Source organism: Chionomys nivalis, chromosome 10 (genome assembly GCF_950005125.1).
Source record: "Chionomys nivalis chromosome 10, mChiNiv1.1, whole genome shotgun sequence".
NCBI lineage: Eukaryota > Metazoa > Chordata > Mammalia > Rodentia > Cricetidae > Chionomys > Chionomys nivalis.
In genome coordinates, this window is record NC_080095.1 from 66136194 (window position 1) to 66156835 (window position 20642).

At 42.1% G+C, this 20642-nt stretch overlaps 1 protein-coding gene across 11 annotated transcripts in view; it reads right to left on the reverse strand.

Annotated features, from left to right (window-relative positions):
* The window catches only part of Npas3 (neuronal PAS domain protein 3), an 819740-nt gene that overhangs the window by 117462 nt on the left and 681636 nt on the right, over positions 1-20642 (reverse strand). For all 11 annotated transcript variants that reach the window (XM_057783322.1, XM_057783323.1, XM_057783321.1 and 8 more), the window contains one exon: positions 1676-1850. In XM_057783322.1, the coding sequence (XP_057639305.1) occupies positions 1676-1850 (175 nt within the window). The remainder of the gene's footprint in view (positions 1-1675; positions 1851-20642) is intronic.

Sequence of the window (20642 nt, forward strand, 5' to 3'; positions counted from 1 at the left end):
TTCCTTTAAACGACAGCTTTTAAATTCAAATTCCTGTACACCGGGTCACGAGGAACCAAGGCTCCCTGATCTGTCTTCAGAACGAATGAACGCAAAGCCCTTCTCAAATGCTGCTTCTCCTGCACCCACAGCTAGGGATGTCTGAACAATGGCAAAGCAGTGTCAATTATCTCGCTGACATATCCATTCAGTAAAGCCGCTGAGCTATGATATAAAGAATACATGGCTTCCCCCAGAAAGCTGTTTTCACTTTGAAGGGCAAAGAGCGGTCTTAAACATTTTCCTTTCTCATGTGTGAAGCTGACTGGAGGATACCCACCAACACTATAAATAATGAACACCCTGCCCTGGCAGGGGATATGCCTTAACTTCATGGGAAAACATGGATTTGGTTCTATATATGGAGTCAAAATATTTCCAAAATAGGCAATCTTTTTTTTTTTCCCTGTGAATACACATATTGTGATTAGTTCTAGACAGGACAAATTATTTTCTTGAAATATGTAGTTCATTCTAATATTAATCTCAAGGCAGCGTTTTTCATTTTCCTCTCTAACACAATGCTTGTGTGTTGCGAATTCTGCTTTAGAACTACAGATCAAGTGGTTTCAAACACAGGCATCTTTGAAGAGTGCAAAATAACTTCTCAAGTAAGCAAATAAAACTTTGCACTTGAAATCAGGCCTTGATTCATTAAAAATCTTAAACTTCTCATGAGAAAAATTAACATTTAAACCACTGCTGCTTGGCCAAGCACTCCACCACACAAGAATATGAAATATCTCCTCTAAAAAAGTACAAAAAGGACAAAACCACAAATGTGGAACTTCAATTAATTTAAAGCCCCAATCAGCAAAGAATAAATCCTTCGCAGATCTAATTACCAGCGCTCTCGGAAGACCCGGGCCGACCAGCCAATCTTTCCCGTGTTTGAACAGCTTGATGAACTAGGGGACTGATGGATATCAAGTCATTTTGTTTAATTTATAAATGGATTTTCCCCTAATACTTAAATTATCATCAGTACAACACAATGAAAATGGGAACATTCTGAATGCAAAGTCTATAAGAGTCCTGGAAGGAATCCCAATGAGGGCTGTCACCTCTGTTCATTCCTCTATACAATTGATCTAATTAAATACTGAGGGTGGAAAGGCAGTGGAAAATGTAGCCATTTCTGTTTTCCTTTTAGCCTTAATTTATCTGTTCACATCTTTCAAGTACCCTTCTGATGCTTAAAAGAAAAATAAAAGAAACCAAGATTTCTGCAAATCCCTAACACTTTTAATTCTCTACAAGGTAATATTCAAGATGCCTCTGCCAGAGGGTAGATTTTGCTGAATAATAAATAAATGTGTAGGAATAAAGGGGAGAGGCTGTTCCAAACCAGCAGATCTCCTTCTAGTAATTTGAAAGAGAAACCAGAGGCGCTTGGACCTTCTGGATGCATTGTTCAACTGAAATAAGATCTCTGGATTACACTTATTAAAATGTCTCCTTATTTTCAAATCTCTTCCTTATTTAATTACTGCATGGGGTTGAAAGCTGCACGGAATTCTTAAATACCCTTCGTCCTATTTATAGTCTCTGCACACGGGGACCTCGGGCACACTCATTCGGCGAAGGTCCTGCCCACCAACCGCCAACTGCAAACACATTGAAACCCAATTCCCACCTGGCTCAGGGGTCTCTGACTGAGAGGAGGAAGAGGCCGAGCTGGCGGCGTCCTCTGCGGTGCCCTGCGAGAGGAGGCCCCGCCCAGGCGGGAGCTTCATGCCCAGCTGCTCTGCCATCTCCACGTGGTCCCCAGGGTGGACATAGTCAAAGACGCTGCTTCCTGTCAGCTCCACCTGGAGAGGGAGAGAAATGGAGAGAGAGGTGTCATGGGCTTTTCTGCGTTCAGTGCAGTAGCACAGCGATGCAGATTCGGAGGCAGAAAGGAAACACTCTGGGCCCCAGCAGCAATTCCGACTCCAAGTCTCCATTTCAGCTACTTCAGGATTCTTGGGAGGGAAATGATATTTTTTTCCCCCACATGTATTTATTTAGCAATTGTTTAGCCCAGTTTTCCCCTCATACAGTGTTGTTTGCATAGGGCCAAAGCATTCTGTGAAATGCGGACAAGTCTGCCTTGTGTTCAGCTGTTTTATCCACGCATCATCAAATACTTGTATGTTTGGTGTCAACTGGATGATTGACTGAGACCTACAGTTTTCATGCTGAGAAGTTTGTGCTTTGTATAAAAACCATTTCAGAAACAGCTAGAGACAGCAGGCCAGTCTTTCTTTTAAATACACAGATTTCTAAGATTAAAAAAATATCCTCTTATTTCTATGTAAATTTAAATGTACAAAGTGCCACTTACAAATATATGCAAAGGCATGATGTTTTCATTAAATATCACTCATTAGCTCTGTAATCATATGGAGAATTTTCCATGCAAAAGAGGTCAGCTGGGGTCTGAAGCAGACATTTTTTTTCTGCTGGTATCAGCTTGTTTTGCTTTCAATCTAATAAAATACATGGTACAGAGCTCCTTGAGGGCTTTAAAAAGGGTTTTTATTTTGTGTACTCTTTGAGCAAGGCTGCCTCCAAGTACAGCGGATGAATATGAAACAGTGGAAGAGAGGCCTGTATATCTCAGTGCCGGCAGACCTGGTCTGTGAGTCTGGGTCACAGCGTGGGGTATAGGCAGAAGGTGCCGGCAAGGACTGGCCTTACCTTTCACCTCTCAGAGAGCTCAGACTTTTATCTCTTCCTGAGGCCAGCTGAAATGCTCCTAACAGAACGTCCTGCCTCGTAGGTATTGCAGCAGGGGGAGGCAGGTCAGGAGCAGGACAGGAGAAAGTTCTCCTTGGGTCACTAATGGCTTTCTCTGTCCTTTGAGCGAGACGGGCTCAGGCCAGCTCTTTGTGCCATGGGTTTGTAAAGCATCCAGTTTCTTGACGTGTACTCTCCCACCGAAACCTCTTCCTACCTCATTTCTCTTTCCTGTGCAATAGCCGGCATCTCTCTAAACTCTACCAAATCTCTCCTGCTGGGAAGGAAGGGAGGATAAACTGTCACGGAGAGCGGAACGCTCAGATCTATTACCCTCGGCACTGCAAGTCCCTTGTAAGATGATCACATCTACTCCCAGACACCATTTGATTGAAGTCTTAACAGGCAACACACCTTCAACATCTATCAATTAGCAGAGGCAGAACCAGGAACAGAGAAGGCAAAATTCAGTTTGGGTAATAGCTCTTCCCGAAAAAGCCTCGCCCAACTTTTCCCGAAAATGAGGTACTTTCTGCAGCGATTAGATTAGCCTCTCCTACCGTCTTACTCGGCTACTGAGCTGTATCATCTTACAGTACCTATCTCCTCCACTCGGTCTTGTGACAGAGAGCACATCGGGATTCACGGTGATCAGCTCCTACCCTCTGGGAGGGGGTGATTACACGGAAATAATCCCTTTAATGTGCGCCTTGCCTCTAACCACTTCACACAGTAATAAACGGGTAAACTGACTTGGCGCAATTAAGACATTAAATGAAACTAATAAAATGTGTGTTTTAATATTTCTTGATGGTTATTTTGTTTGGGGATTAGTGGATATGAGGAAGTCATTCGCTGCACATGGAGTCCGACCAGGATCTTTGCACATCCTAGTGTCTGCAGCCATCTTTCTGCGGACCCTCAGATACATATACCACAGACTGCCAAAAGGTGAAAACCCCAGTGAAATATTTAGGGTGCTGGTTATTGAATATTCCTGTCAACCAGCTCTACAGAGAAGTAGCCAGGTCTCTACAACTTGCTTTGCCTAGAGATCCTTCCTTCCTAGGAAGCTGCGTTCTGAAATACTGAGCAAGGTTAAGTCATAGCATGCCTTATTGCATCCAGGAAGCTGTGTCCTGATATAGAGAGCAAGGTTAAGTTACAGCAAAACATATTGTATATAGCAGCAAGGATGACCTTCAGTGCCCTTCTGGAGGCTTACACTGAAAACCTAATATCAGTGCTAGAGAGACGGCTCAGCTTAGTAATTAAGGGTACGGACTGCTCTTGGAGAACGCAGCTTGAGTTCAAGACCTGGCAACTCACAACAATTTGTGACCCCGCTTTCCAGTGGGATCTGATGTTCTCTCTGGCCTCTGTGGTTACTGCACTCATAAGCACGAATCAACACTCTCATGTATACACATACATAGTATATATACATACATACATACATATACATACATACATACATATATATATATATATATATATATACATACACAACTAAAAATAAAGTGAAAACCCAAACAGTAAAGCCTAGAATTGATGGAGGAGTTGGCCCTGAGGACGACACTGCCATACCCTCCAGGTGGCTGCTATAGTCGAGGCCATAGGGACGGTGGGAGACACAGGCTGTTTGGAGTTGTAACCTGATTGTGAGGTCACAAGGTTCCCCTGTCCAGCTGTGTGGCCTTGGGCAATCCCGGGAACCTCCTTGGACTCCAGTCTTCTGGAGCAAAGCTGGTGACTAGCTGCTGTGAGGGACAATGGGGTCCCTTTCTCAGTGCCTTCCATGTGGATGTCCTCCCTGCTAATCTGGTTCTTGGGGATGATATGGGGCCTGAGCCTTTAGAGAGGCGACGAGTCGCGGCTTACTTGCCCCACAGCTCTGTTTTGAAAACTCCATGAAACCATGTAGGGGAATCGCTGTGTAAGAAAAATAATGCCCTGTAAATGCCTCCATAGCCTGAATAGTGGAAAAGGCTAGTGGTCACGACAGAACTGGGTGGAGTCCGTTTCTGTGGCTCTCACTTCCTGAGTGGCGCCTGTAGCTCAAGAGACTGAGCAAGGAACTCTGAAACCCTCTGTCCTTCATCCTCGCGGTGCGCACAAGAGCATGCTGAGTTCTCAGAAGCTGGAGAAGGCTACAGACAGGTGGCCTGCCAGTCTCTTGGGACGCAGGATGTTTTGTGGTTGGACCCTTGGCCCTAAGGTAAGTCCAGAAGGAGGCTGTCTACACCAGAACAAATATGGGGGTAACCAGGGGTCAACTTAAGGGTAACCAGTCACCAACGGTGTCACACATCCCAATCATCATCTTATCTTGCTGGGCTATCACCGATGTTTATCGAACAAAAAGGGTAGAGAGTCAGATCAAAAACAAAATCATTTTGATTTATGATTAACTTGATCAAGCTCTAATTGTTTGTTCCCCCAAGTGTGATCTCTGGCATTATGATTGTAACACCTTAGTCTGTAAATGTGTTTCAATACAGCATCATAATGTTATCATTCCCTGCAAACCCTTGCCAGGCACATTTGTAACTATACCCTCTCTTACAGCCCCAACTGAATTTGACTGAGGATGAAATTATACAAGTGCTGAGAAACTCAGGCATTAAGGAATCCATTTAACAGTCCAGTGGTCATCTTCCTCGACCCCTTTGTTTCCAGTCTATGGCACAACCGTCCAGTTTCTGACTTTCACACCCCAGGTCCTCGTTATCTGAATCAAGACACACTCTACACAAATGATGACCCACCCTTTCAGATCACAAACAGTGAAAACTTTGAGTAGCTTCATCTGGTATGACTTGTTACTTGTATCCTCAGTCTTTTGTTGAGATCTTCTCAATGGAAAATGGTAGCCCTTTACCTCAGTGGTGTACTCTGATGGGCTCAAGTGACATTTTAGGCAAATTTAAGAACCTCTTCATTTTAGAGTAAGATCAGTCATTTGGTGGTTGTACTTGTCCAGCTTCGGAAACAGACCCAGAGTCTGTTTGAATGGTTTTCTAAGCTTGAGAAGGAGAAAGAGGCATGGCCATTTCTACTTTCAACCACCAGGTCTAATGTTACCCCCTTGAGTGACTCTATTTTGTTGTTCTTGTTTTGTTATTTTTGGTTTTGAGATAGGACCTTTCTAGTTCAGACTGGTGCTGAACTCATGATCCTCCTGCGTGGTGTTCACGTTACAGGCATGTGTCACATGCCTGGGGTAAGCAATGTCAAAAGGGAACTCCTTTGCAATGCTTAGAACATGTAAAAAACAAAACAACAAAAACAACAACAACAAAACAAAAAGTAAAGGAGCATTGGCAGCAGCAGACAGATGATGGGCAATAAGCAATCCTATCTGGAGATCTCCTTTTGCTCAAACCCTTTCTGCCCAGATATCCCCATTCAGTGTTCCAGACAGACAGCAGCCCACAATCAAACTAAACTACACAGTTTTCCCTCAAATATACTTCATGATCTATCAGCTTGCAAGACATTTTCACACTAGACACAGTTGCTCCTGTAACTGAAGTTCTGTGGAAAACGTAAATATATTTATATAATGGTTTGACTTTCCCATGTGGGGTCATGTGCCCTGCTGGCAGCTAGGACAAGGAATTTCTTGTCCTTTCAAACATCAAGCAAGCATGTCGGTAGGCATGGTTTGAACCTCTAGAGTGAGCGATGCACCCTTTAACTATAACAGTGTCCTGATAGGGATCCTCATGGGTTCAGAGCCCCTTTAACTAAGAAGGTTTGGTACATGTAAGGGACCAGCAGTGACACCAAGTCACCGCCACTGTGGAACGCATGAGAGGATTCTGCTTTGAGGTCAGATCAGAAAGCCCATTTTTCAGGTATCTCTTTTTTTAAGAGATTTTCATCTAAGAAATAATACAGGGATGATTTTTATTACATAAAAACATTTTTCAAGGCCTCCCATTTAAGGTGGAAATATATATAATCCTTTTGGAAGACACTTAAAAAAATCTCCTGAGGACCTTGTAGTACTAATGACTGGTGCTCTCAACTGGGTCTTCTTCCATCTTGGCCAACTCCACAGGGGACGCCAATGATGTCTGGAAGTCACTCCCAAGGGAGACTGTGCTGGTGGGAGCTGACTTAGAAGCTAACTCCTAGGTTAAGCCATCAGCTCTGCCAAGAGACCTCATCTTCGTTTGAAAAGCCCGACCTGGGATAAGGTAGAAATTCTATCTCACCATAGCAGGTTAGGATTTGCAGTTTTTTGGGGGTCACATTTGTGTTACCGAAGGATAATAAAGTGATAAGGGAATAAAATATAATAAGATATGATAGCTTGATTAGCACAGGTTTTCTTTGGATTTACTGGTATCTTAATGCCATCTTCATAGCTTCCTACATATTGCAGAATTCTACTGAATATTTATGAACTGTTTTGACAGAGAGTTGATGTTCTTTACTGCTCTGTCTCATTCTATGTGTTTGCTGACTTATCTGAAGGGAAGAAAAAACACATAAAAGCCTTGGGTCTGTTACAGAAATACGTGTATAAATTAGTAGAACAAGAAGAAAGAAAGGTTCTGTATCAGGACGATGAGGTGGAACGAAAACCCTTTCAGCGTCATGAAATAAGAAAACGAACCCACTCAGCTCAGAGATGCGTTGCCAGAGTTTTCCCTCAGAAGAGCGTGCGCCGAAAGATACCGCATGGTGTGTTTATTTTATCTCCAGAAATAAACATTTCGGTCCCTGCGGGAATCGGCGAGGCCAACTACATTTTATTTCTGTTTTTATTCACTCTTCTATAACCCCCAGAGTATCCGACTTGCAACAGCAGCATGCCAAGCCTTACTGTAAACCCGTTCTGAACCCGATGAGTAGGGCCAGGGGAATACCAAGATGCCCCCTCATTTCCAGAGTGAACAAGGGTCCCACAGACTGTGGAATGGAAGAACACACAGAAAGTTTCATAGATGCATTCAGACTTGCACAGTGGCTCTGGGTAGTAGTATCTGTACTTCTGTGACTCTAGGGTCTGATGGGTAAACTTATCAGTCCATAGTTAACATGGTTTGCTAAGTATTCACAAAAGCCCTATGAGGACTTCTGCAGAGTCCAGATTCCAAGTGAAAATGCTTAAATCCTTACAGGAATGGTCTCAGTATAAAACAGACAGCAGGGTCTTTGAGATTCTTCCATTTTCAGCCAATGAATGATAGGCAGCATAACGAGTCCTCATCATTATGGGCCAAGTGTACTGATACCAGGACACATTATGGAAGCAGTGGTTTAGGGCAGTCTTGGTACATCGATATTCTTTCTCTTTTACTAAGAGGCACCAGCTCAAAGAAGAGAACAGAGAGTTTCTGTCAGAGTGGCCACTCCATCAGAAGAAGGAGCCAGAGATTTGTGACTAAATCAGGAGAGTTTAAAACCTGTTTTTCCAGGTTGCCAGAGTTCAGAAGTTTTAAAGTGTCTGAGGAGCAGGAAAGGGCAGCTTTGCAGTGTTTATCACGGCATGGGGAGGGAAGGGATACCAGGGGAGGTTACATCACAGAAAAAAGGAAAGGAGCATTAGCAACAAAGTCGCTGAGGTCAATCCCTCTTTCTCTGAAGATCAAACCGGTAGTAAGATGTCACCTTGAAAGCATCTTCATTACCTTGGTGGTAAGGAGACCAATCAACATAAAATACTTGATATTGGCATAGTTAATCCATTACCCTCAAATTTTCCACGCCTCACTATTTGCCATTTAAATCAGGATTCACTTCGCAAAGACAGCCTTCCCTATTGGCGCACCTCGAGTTTTGTTTAGTTATTGTTATTATTCTCATAGTTAACATCTGCCCTCCTCCCCTTTTTGATCATGTGAACGACAACAGCAGCAAAGGCAAAAATTTTTATTAAGATTGGAATTTAACAGAGTTTTCAGCTCAGAGAATGGTAACTGGATTAGGGAAACCATAATAACTCTGGACTTGAGTTTTCGATTTTGAGAATTCATACAGAGTGACTTTTATTTTATTCTAGTCACAGTAAAACAGCATGGCTTATATGACTAAAACCTTGGATATGGTTAATGCACACAGATGATAATCACATAAACCATAATAAATAATAAAATGCACACAAACAATCTAATTAATTACTCTTGAGCTTTAAAGGGGCACACTATGAAGGATTATCAATGACATTCCTTGCTAAGAGCTCAGGAATAATGCTTAAAGATACTAAAAGAAAAGGGAGAAAGGAAAAATATGAGAATAAAATATAAGCAACAGAAATCTAACCAGGTAAGCTGAACAGAGTAATTTATTCTTACATCCAGAGAAAGCGACCCAAAAGGTGGCCCCTGCTCAGCCGACAACTTGGTATCCCAGACTGGACCAATGTGCGCATGTCACAGGCTCTCTGTTTTAAAAAAAAAAAAACAGTGCTCATCTCTTCCACGCCTTTCTAAAGAGTTTTCAAAACCTCTCTTTCCAGATAATGCCAAGGGGACTTAAGTAGCTTAGCTTCTGGAGAAAGTTAGTGGTTGGGATACATCAAGATACTTGAGTATTACTCCAAAGGAAAGAACAAGGAGGAATAAAGTCCCCTGATGTTGCACAGTTACTGTTCCTTCTAGAGCCTTCTTCGTTGATGTATTCAGGCAAATCTTGGGAAGCTCCTGGGTGTCATGTGGGAACGATGGCTTTGGCACATCATTTCTATGGCTGTACTTTGGCAGCTGGAACTCTTTCGACTATGGCGGTTATTTTCTCTGAAGTGGGGCTGTACCCTGTGCATCTTTAGGTGCTGTTTTAAAGGAATACATCGAACCCACACATTTTAACAACAGGTTGTAACTTAGTCTTGTTACAATATGGAACATAATTACAACTGGTAAGTGAAGAACATCTGCCGGAAGAAATGGGTCTTCCCAGAAGCCAAGAGGAATGTGTATTCTTAGGATATCTGGAGGGCAATGTGGCACACGTAAAGGAGAACATGTCCTTCTGAGAACTCAGTGTACTATCTTACCAGAAAAGCATGCTACTTACACATGATTAAAACTGAAATTTTATCACATACTCACTTATACCACTTATTCTTGAATTTTTGCAAGAGCCGTGCTAGCCCCGACATGATAGCCACACACATGGAATATCGTTGCTTTTGAACTATAATGAACTGGTAAGTGTAAAATCAGCACCTGGTCCTAAAGATTTAGAACAAGGCCAAAAAAGTGTGTGTGTGTGTGTGTGTGTGTGTGTGTGAGAGAGAGAGAGAGAGAGAGAGAGAGAGAGAGAGAGAACATAAAACTAATTTAGTTTTTAAAAAGTGGCTACTAAAACATTTTAAATTTCACATGCAGTTTGCTTCTTCTGGACAGCGCTGACTTGGAGCACAAATCCCTGGACTGAAGCACTAACCAAGCTTCCATGAAAATGGAAGGAAAGACAGAAGAAGGAAACAGCAGAAATAGGAGCGCTTCTCAAATAAGAGCTGAACCTGTAGATTTAATCAGTCAGTCAAACCTTACTGATCATTTCTTTGTAAGACCTTGTGCGGTTATGGAGGAATAGAGGAATTACAGCAAGTACCCAGTCCCCTAGGGGTTTATGAAGTACTGTAGACCCCTGCAGAATAAGAGGCCACCACAAAAGCACGAGTCAATGTAGTGGCTGATTAATTTGTGACATGAGCATTTTAGGTCAGTGCTACTTAAATCTCTCCAGATCCCTCCAAGACTTCCCAAAGGTGGAGCCCTGAGCCCCTCCATATTCTAGCTCTATGGATCTAGAACCCAAGAGTCTTTGTTTTAGGAAGCTCCTGGGTTATTGATATGGATACAGCTTATCCTTCATCCACAGCTGTATGGATGTATTCCAAGGTGACTGTGAACCAAAAGTCATCTGGGAGAGCTACCAACCCCTTCTTCTGGTCCTGCACAGAAGGCAGGGTTGTTTCAGATGGCAAAGCTGAGGGAGTGGACCACAGAAGCAGAGCTGGCTGGATAGTGCTTACAAAGGAGATGGTGGTATACACCACTGTTGGGATAAGCCAAGGATACCGGGAAAACATTAGACACCAAGTGACTGATCTTGGCCCTAAAGAGATGTACAGTATTGTTAATTACCTCTCCCCTCATTTTAAATACTAGCAGTGTTGTGTAATCACTCATAGAAATAGTACATTTTTCTTCTCAGATCTAAACCTCAATCACAATTGTCCTATTGTAGACGTGGACTGAAACACTAGCTCAAGACCTTGACACTACATCTAACATGCTTAAATACAGTTTATGGCAGATGTTTTTCCCTCTCACGGGGAGCATAAAATCCAGGCACGTTTTGCTATGTTTTAATTTAGTTTCTTTCATTTCTGGAGAGACACCAGTGAGCTCGATGTTGTTTTGCCTGGCCATGAGTCTTATGTTTCTGGGATAGAAAGTGGGATCACATTAGGAGGAACACCTTGTCAAGCACAAAACCCGAAGGTCAGTGATCCATAGTCCCATTTAATACCTCAAATTTCTGTACTCTAGAGATGGTGGCATAGCCTAGTGATTGAAAAGTGCTTTCAGGTTTTGCTCTAGGCTGTGAAGCAACAGCCAGTGGCCACAGATACGGGTTTGACAAGCTACACACAGTGGCCACAGATAAGGGTTTCACAAGCCACTGACTGGCATATATTAATGAAAACACCTGATTCTCCAACCATAAAACCCACACAAAGACTTTATTTTAATATTAAGGAAGGAACCCTTAATTATCAGTGACCACGGATATGGGTTTCACAAGCCACACACTGGCAACAGCTGCCAGTGGCCATGGAAACGGGTTCCACAAGCCACACACTGGCATGCTGAGAATTAATAAGATAAAACAGCGAGACTATGTTGCTTTACAGATGTCAATTTATGAATTCTTTTTGACAAATTTTATACACAGTCATCAAAACCTTCAAGTTTTACCATACCCTATCACCTCTGCTTTACAAACCAACAGAAGAGCAAAAAGCTACATTGGTTGAGAAAGGTTGGGGTGGGCATGAAGGGAAGGGTAAAAACTTATCAAAAGTAAAATTGGATTAAGAGTCAATCAAAATCCAACTGTGAATTTATCATTTCAATGAATTTCAATGAATGGTTTAAAATCTGTTTGAAATCTATTTGAAAATGAATATGTAATAATATAGACATATCTCCCTTTCAAAGCCAGTATTGTCAGATGTATTCTAGGCATTATAATTCATGAACAGAGTAGGTGACTATTTGAAAAGTATTAAAATGAGCTGACTTTTCAATACAAGTGTCTTCACAATAAGTTTTTCTATTCCGGGCAATTCAGAAATGTAGACAATCGCGGTAGAAAAATAATATGTATTGTAATATTCATTGTACAGTAGTAGTGTGGTAAGTGGCAATTCTGGACATTACAAGAGACACAAGGATTATTTTCTGTGATTGCACAGAGAATACTTGGATTTCTTGCGAAGCTTTTGCATTGGAAATGAGATTCATCAGTCTGAGCGGGGCAGGGTTAGAGCCCTTAGCAACATGCTTATTTTGTAGAAGGTCACTCAATAATAACTTCCTCTGCCCTCCAAGCTTATTAAGACTGACTGGCATATATTAATGAAAACACCTGATTCTCCAACCATAAAACCCAGACAAAGACTTTATTTTAATATTAAGGAAGGAACCCTTAATTAGCAGGGTTTCAAAAATGTCAGCTTCTTCTATTAGCTGTTCTGGTCCATCAAAGCCATAATCCCTGCTGTCAAATTTCATCACATGATAGACAGTTTGCCTGGCTGCCTTTTTTTCCTCCCCTTTACTGATCATACCGACTGAAGCTTTTACTTTTTTTTTTTTATTTTGCCATCACATTTAACAACTCATTGTGCCTTTGCCTGTTACACTCTTGATTTTACTCTTTGCTTCCGAAGAGTCTCACATGGCAGTTCAAAAGGGTGGGGTTGGGGGGCGACATTTCAGGAACACAAGTATTCCATGTGAATACAATCTCGGACGTATAATTAAGGGCTCTTGGAAGACCTGGGTTTGCTTATATTGATTGCTTTCAAGAGTATGTAAATGCGCGGCTCTGAAAACACAGACAAATAAAATAGCCTCGCAGATGATGTCCTTTTTTATTTATTTATTTATTTATTTATTTACTTAGATGTGTCAAGAGAAGGGGGAGAATTCTGGCCAGCATCTTTGAAGATAAACGTTCATCATTCCTGACCATCAGCAAACCTGCCTACTGCAAGGGATTCATTAGCGTACGGCTGGCTTTGCCCTGTCCTTCACAAGATAAGATGAGTACATCGAGCAGGACAGAACAAATACACAGCTCTGAAAGTATTTGTGGTTTTAATCTGATTCAAAACACTGACAGTTGATTAAACCCTCTTTGCAAATGGAAAAGTTCATGCTGTCCATGCAAAGAGAAATACAAAACCACAAAACAGAGCCGAGGCAAGGACGAATTGAGGGTTCAGGGCCACTGCTTGTGAAGGCACCAACGCAGCTTGCTCTTCACCCGTAAATGGACACGGGGGGCCGCAGGGTTAATGCATACTGTGTTTAGAGGCTGCAGCAGGAACTGACTGAGGTAGTTTGGTGCTGGCGCACTTAGCTGCTAGGAACCCATTCTGAAAGAAGGTTGGGGACTTTAGCCAAGATCGCGGCATGGTTTCGTAGCTCAGCCATCCTTCACTGGATAAATGGGCAAACCAACAAGCAATCTAGTTTACTACTTCTGTGGACTTCTCTTTTTAGCACCAGGTATTTAGCCTTTTGCTTTAGCGTTACATGTAACACCGTGTTTCTCCAGACTACCGGCACCCTTTCAGCTGATATGTCCTATGACTCTTTGAAAGTGGTATCTCCTACAGCTTGCATGTATTTTACTCATTGGACCCATTTCTCCCAAGTGGAAAACTAATTCCTCTCCAGTTTCAGCCCTGGGAAGAGCTCAACTGGTTTCTTTCTATGTAAAATGTTCAAGGTTTTCAAGTTAGTAAAGTGGGGCCCTCATACCTAGAAGTTGTGTTCCTATCTGGGCGTATTCTTTTGATTTTCTTGGTATCCATTCTATTGTCACCACAGCCCCACATAAGCAAAAATAGAAACAAATCCATAAAATCTCAATTTCAATTCATTAATGAGTTATTAGCATAACAGTGGTTCTGTTTTTTCTTTCTTTTTTGTTTCATTGGATGAACCAGCATTGCTGAAAACACACTTCTAAACCTAACCTATTAGTTGAATTTAAAACTAGCCCTTCCACACTCTTCCACACCATAACATCTTTGAGAAGGCCTATGTTGGAGGCTTAGGAGTTCCAGACTTTTCCACTGAACGTGTCAAAAGGCACCTTTTGGAATGGCTGCTCAGACAAGGAATGCTGCTTGGTTTAAAACACCTAGTTGGAATTGTGATTTGTAGGCTGTTTTTTTTTTTTTGTTGTTTTTTGTTTTTGTTTTGCTTTATGTTCACTCACCTATGAGTGAGTACATGTGATATCTGTCTTTCTGGGTCTGGGTTACCTTATTCAATATAATGTTTTCTAGCTCCATCCATTTGCCTGCAAATTTCAAGATGTCATTTTTTTTCTGCTGTATAATCCCAGAGGACCTAGACAACAATGAGGACCCTAAGAAAGACATACACGTATCTAATCTACATGAGAAGTAGAAAAAGACAAGATCTCCTGAGTAAATTGGGAGCATGGGGACCATGGGAGAGGGTTGAAAGGGAGGGGAGAAGAAGGGAGGGGAGCAGAGAAAAATGTATAGCTCAATAAAATCAATCAATAAAAAAAGGAAAATAACTAACTAACTAAATAAAAAAAACACCTAGTTGGGTATTTGGGGTAGCTAGACCTAGTTTTAGGGTTAATAGTAGACGACGTGAACCGTGCTGTGGGAGGCTTTCTTATACCTTCTTATGGAAATGGCCTTAGATCAAAATTATTACCCCCTTCACCCCTAGGGCAAGATACATACATTTCTTCAACTATAGAGACAATAATGGTATTCTCACTTTCCTGCTGTCAATATTCAATAGAAGCAGTGTCCCCAACAAGCAAATCCAACATCTACTAGGTCTTCATTAAAGATGTGTATTTACGTAAGCTTCCTGAGGGCAGAGGCTGTATCTGTTTAATTCATTGCTACAACCCAGTGGCCAGTCAATGTCCTATACAGATATTGATCAAATGAACAGTATTGCAGGTGAATAAATGATGTCAAACATTTTCTTTTGAGAAACAAGCTTGTTCAGAAATGTTTGCTAAGTTCCCAGAGTAATGTATGGTGGCTTATCCTCAATGCTTACCCCATTCGTTACATTAACAGAAGCCCCATTCATGATCTTCTAGCAATTCTGGTCTTCTATGACTCGGAATGAAAAAGTAATAAATAGCCATTATCATTCAGCAAAAATACCTGGGCTTGATCAAGATACATATTGATAAACTATGGTAAATGGAGGTTGGTGGACATGGGTTTCACATTGAAAGACAATTGTCCCAGGTCCAAAGAAATCATGGATCCCTTGACTTTCCAATGGAAAGCGTGGGTTTCTTCCCACGCTTCTTGGCATTGAAGGTGACTGGAAGCAATCCACAGAAGTTATATCTTGGGACCTGAGATTATGGGCCTCAGGGTCAGGGGTGCTGGGATACCTCTTGAGGGCCATCCTTACCACTTTTCAGCTAGAGTTATTTTAACCCAGTGTTTTATTTGGTTTGGGCTATTCAAATGCTTAGTCTAAAAAAAAAAGAGTATTTTATAGCATTCCATGTAGTCCAAGGGCACTAATTCTGATTTGTGGGCATACTATAGAACCTGGGAGTTTGGGGAACTGATGTTTCAAAACAGAACAACAAAACAGGCACAGACTAGGCTCACACGTGGAGGTAGACAGAAGGTGGACCACTGGCTCAGCCTTTGCCTTGGGAAGCAAAAGCCTGTGTTTCTCACTTCTCCTCCTCTTGTCCCCATCACTGACTGTTAAAGATAGGCTGGATGGGTCCTTTTCAGCCTTTCCAGTCTTTCACTTGTTGCCTTGAATAGATCCCTGCTTCCTAGGAGGGAGAATTAATAAGAAAACACCCAGGTCTAATCCTTTCAGTTGACACACTGTGGACTTCAGAGTCGACACTGCAAAGGTGACAGGGAGCTCACGTAAGGCAAGCTGCCTTTTTAGGCTGAGACGTGGGAAAGAGGCATGACTGGCATTCCAGAGGCTCAATACCCAAGATTTGCAGGAGCCCTGAAGAGTGAGGAGCATATACTTGGAGGAAGGGGTGAGATCTGGTTGAAAATGTCAGTGCTCTGCAGACCTCTGGATGCTGTATGGTAAGGCAATGCCCCATCCCACCATAAAGCAACACTGTTATTTTTTTCCATCATGTACATAGTTGGCCCCTGTGTATTTGAAGAGTGTTATGTGAAGACTCAACCCATGGGAACTTCCCTTGCCAATAGGAAGACAACAGTGCAGAACAGAGGAAACCGGCCCTGGAGAGCAGGGCACTGCACACAGACGCAGCTGATGCTGACTGGCGCTGTCTCCTTCAGTGTTCTTCCCCTCTTGAAGGCTGTGCTGTAGGGACACTTTCTCTAACCACTCTGCATCTCCTTCTGGCCTCAGAGACATTGTGTGTGGGGAAGCAATGGAAATGAGTTGCTCTACAAGCTTAAACAACTTGACAGTACCAACTTAGTAAGGGCACATTTGCGGACAACCTTTGTCTACAGTTCCAGCTTCTAGATGTCTCATTCTCATAATTACCATGACACAATGCTTATTTGCTGGTTTGATTAAACCGATGATCTCAAAAGGCTTTCTTGGATGCTCCCCTCTGCTCCCTGGCACCTTCCATTCTGGTCATTGCCTTTTAAACCAAGAGTCCGAGATCAAGGACTTCAGGGGTGTGCCACAACCACCCACCCGTGTCAACAGCCCAGTCAGGGTTACAGAACAGTCTCTTTCTATGACATACATACATGCACGCATATACACGTTTACATTTCACGCATAAGTGACATTATGCAGTACTTTTCTTATCTGCATCTGGTTATTTCTCGCAGCATAATGTCCTCCAGGTTTATTCATGTTGTTGCAAATGGCAAACTAAAGACTTTCCATTCATCTACTGACAGGCACTTAGGGTTGATTCCATATCATAGTTATTATGACTAATACTGCGGTGAGCACGCGAGCGCCATTATTTCTTTCAGATACCGATTTCATTCCCTTTGAAAGGAGAGAGGAAATGAGATGGCTATTGGAAAGGACACAGCTTCATTTCTATAGAATAAACAAGTTTTGGAAATCAAATGTATATCATGGGACGCGAGTTGACAACAGCGCATTACATGAAATTTTCTGAGTGTTGATCCAGAATGTCCTCACAACACATGAACTGTGAGGAGTTGGGTATGTTAATTACATTGACTGAAGCAATCAGCTCAATATGAATATGCAGATCAAAACAGCAGCTGCATACCTTAAATATATACAATTTCAATAAAAAAATTTTAAGAAGCCAGTTTGCCTCACAGGGAGGACAGCGACCTTTGTTTGAAGTGCTGCTCTGGCTGGGGGCAGGGCTGCAGTTGGGCCACTGAAGAGGGAAAGGTCAGGGTTTGAGCCCTAGGTCAGGATTTCTACATGACCTTGAAGAGGTCATCTAGCCTTTATAAGCCTCCATTGTCTCCAGTGTAAAAACTGGATCTTATCTCTTGCTCTTCAGGTTGTTAAGGGCCTTAGAGGAGATGCGAAAGCCAGGAGCATAAGAGCTGCTAGTGAGTAGTAGCCACAGCACCGCCATGTCTTCATGCATTCTCTTGCTTGGAATTGTGTTCAGGATTGACTGCAAACACAGCACAACACTTCGTTATTAAGAAAGCCCCTAACGTTCCCCTCTTTAATTTCGGATGCATTTGAACCAAAACCTTCCTCAAGTGAATCTTCTTGTGAAGTGCGACTAGACAGAGAATTTGGTCCTAGGCTTACTTTTTGCTTCCTTGGCACAACATCATGGATATAGAGCAGGGGGACACCTGGAAGGTAGCTGGGACAGAACCACCAGGTGCCCAAACTGGTAGTCACAGAATGCACTTTGCCTATATTCTCGGGAGCAATACTCTCACTTGGAGTTAAGGAAGACAATGTGAGAGTTAGATACACGTGGTAGAGAAGCAGATATAAACGGCATGGCTTTTACCCCAGAGTAGGGGATGGAACAGTGGGATTCACTGCCTTGCAGAGATGCAGAGATGAGAGTTAAACACGAAGTCCTGGAGGCTGTTCTCTTCCAGATGGCCACCGTGGGGAAAGGCATTTGCAACTAACAAGGCAGAGAAATGTCCTGGTTCTGAAGCATCAGCATTTTTTTGAGGCTATGTTAATGCTCTTCTTGCTCTGTACAGGTATAAAGTGGCTGTAATAGAATCCCTCTTTTTGGCTTTCATATATTCAGACAAGTATATTGGAAATGCTATTAAGTGTTTACATGATTGCCTTCTTTCCAGTTGGTTGAATATATACAACTCACTCACTCCTTCCTTCACTCCTTCCTTCCTTCCTTCCTTCCTTCCTTCCTTCCTTCCTTCCTTCCTTCCTTCCTTCCTTCCCTTCTTTTTTTTGTCTTTGGTGTTTGAGACAAGGTCTCACCATATAGTTTAGGTTGCTCTTGAAGTCATCATAAGCATGCAAATGATTTTGGTAAATCTGCTATCTATCTATCTATCTATCTATCTATCTATCTATCTATCTATCTATCTATCTATCATCTACTGTCTATCTATCATCCCTCCCTCCCTTCCTCCCTCCCTCCCTCCCTCCCTCCCTCCATATCTATCTATCTATCTATCTATCTATCTATCTATCTATCTATCTATCTATCTATCTATCTATCATTTCCTGTTGGGTAGAAGATTTCACAAAGACATGTGCATGCTTAAATCTGGGGAAAGCGAAAACAGTTAAGTTGCCTTGCTGTTTAAGAGTAGAGGCAAAGTCAGCCAACAGGAACTTCGGGAGACAGAGGTGCTATTTTAGGTTAATCTGCTTTTGCCTGAGCTGTTCTGAGAGAACGAAACAAGGTAAGCACCCCACCCTGTGAGTCCAGCAGGTCCAGCAAAACATATGCAATCAGGGAGCTGTAGTCTCTCCCGCTCCCATGATGCCTCCGCTTTGGAATAAGCTCTAACATTTGGTGATCTTCACTATCCTTGTCGTCACACAAGGCTCAGGCTGCAGTGGATACTCTGGCAACCATTTTCTGAGAGGGAACGGACTCGCAATTTTGCTAAGTGAGGCTCAAACTGGCACCCATCTTCCAGTGCTGGAAGGAGCCCCGCATATATCTCTTGGGTCTAAATATTTATTCACCAATGGTCAGCTAGCTAGTCTGCAGCATGGTATGGACTGGACACACTTTCAAGTCAGATAGTTGCTATGTCTCAAAATATCTGAACAACAAAGACAGAAGTAATGCCCAAGGCGCCTTAAAATGCCCATTTATTACTTAGAATGTGTTTACTTAGAAACGTGAAGTCTCAAAGTTTGTAAACAATAACTTTTAAGAAGTCATTATTTTTTTCCATTAGAAAAAGGTTATGATCTAAAAGGACCATCTCTTAGTCCCAGTGGGTGAGATGAAATTTGTCTAAAATGCAAAGACTGTGTTAACACTGGCAAAGCAGGGGCAGTGTAGCAGAATTAACACAATTTCAATTTTTCTTTGTAATGGTTTTCTATTATCCTGATAAGTGGGCAGCCATTTCACTTCTTTTATTGATATAGCTGTGAAAAAGAATTAGATTTCAACACTATGTAACGGAGATTAATTGATTGATTAGATTATTAATTAAATATTCCATTAAATGTCTTTTGAAATAAATGACCCAGGACTGTGGATTCCCTAAGGTTTCTCTAACTCATGGAAGAATAAACAAGGATGTACATAACTGAACACTGTGTATTATCTTGTGAGAAATAATTAAGCAAATGCATGACTATGAGGAAAATGGACTGATTGCTGGCCATCTTGCAGATGTTGATCTGCAACCAGCATCCCTGCACAAGGCGAAAGACTACTCTCCTTTGTGAGCGGAGGGAAATCCATGAAGGGCTGGGAAAATCACAGGGGACCATGTACCTCGACACACGACTTTCTCTAAGTTAACCAGCCTGTTGGAGTTGGGAACAAAGCGGTTTACTCAAAACTTGCAGCCACACACTATTTCAAGGAACCACAGAAAAATAAAAACAGCAAGTGGCCTTTCAGGTAACCCATAATTAAAAGCAATTTTGAGCTGTCTTTTCAGGGAACCTACCCAGGGGAAGTATTTGCTACCTGTCTGACCTTCACGATTGTGAGTCCTTGGCAGTGTCAACGACCCTCTGAACTGAATTCAAAACTAATCTGTGACAGAAAAAGAGAAACAGAATTCATGCAAATCATATTAATTCCAACATTTCCCCAGTGAGCTGGGTATAAACTACAGCCTAATTAAATATTTTTTAACGATGTGAGTAATTTTTGCCAAGGGGCGGATTCAGGGGAAAATTTAATATGAGATCACAAAAGCTGTTCCCAGCGTTGATTCTGTAAATTAATGACTATCTGCCTTATGATAAAAACATGCTGCCAAGAATGAAAATGAAGTCGGCAAAGCTCGCTCTATTTGTCTAACAACCAGATATACAGAATGCAAAACTTGAAAGGCAATGGGTAATTCTCCATTGTGTCCATGCTATACCCGGGATAGAGACACAGCATGCTGGCCCGCGAATAGCTAGCTAGCTAGCTTCACGGCCCTGTCTACGATATGGGGTCCTCTTTAGGTATCCAGAAATATATTTTAAAGTAACCAGTTTATT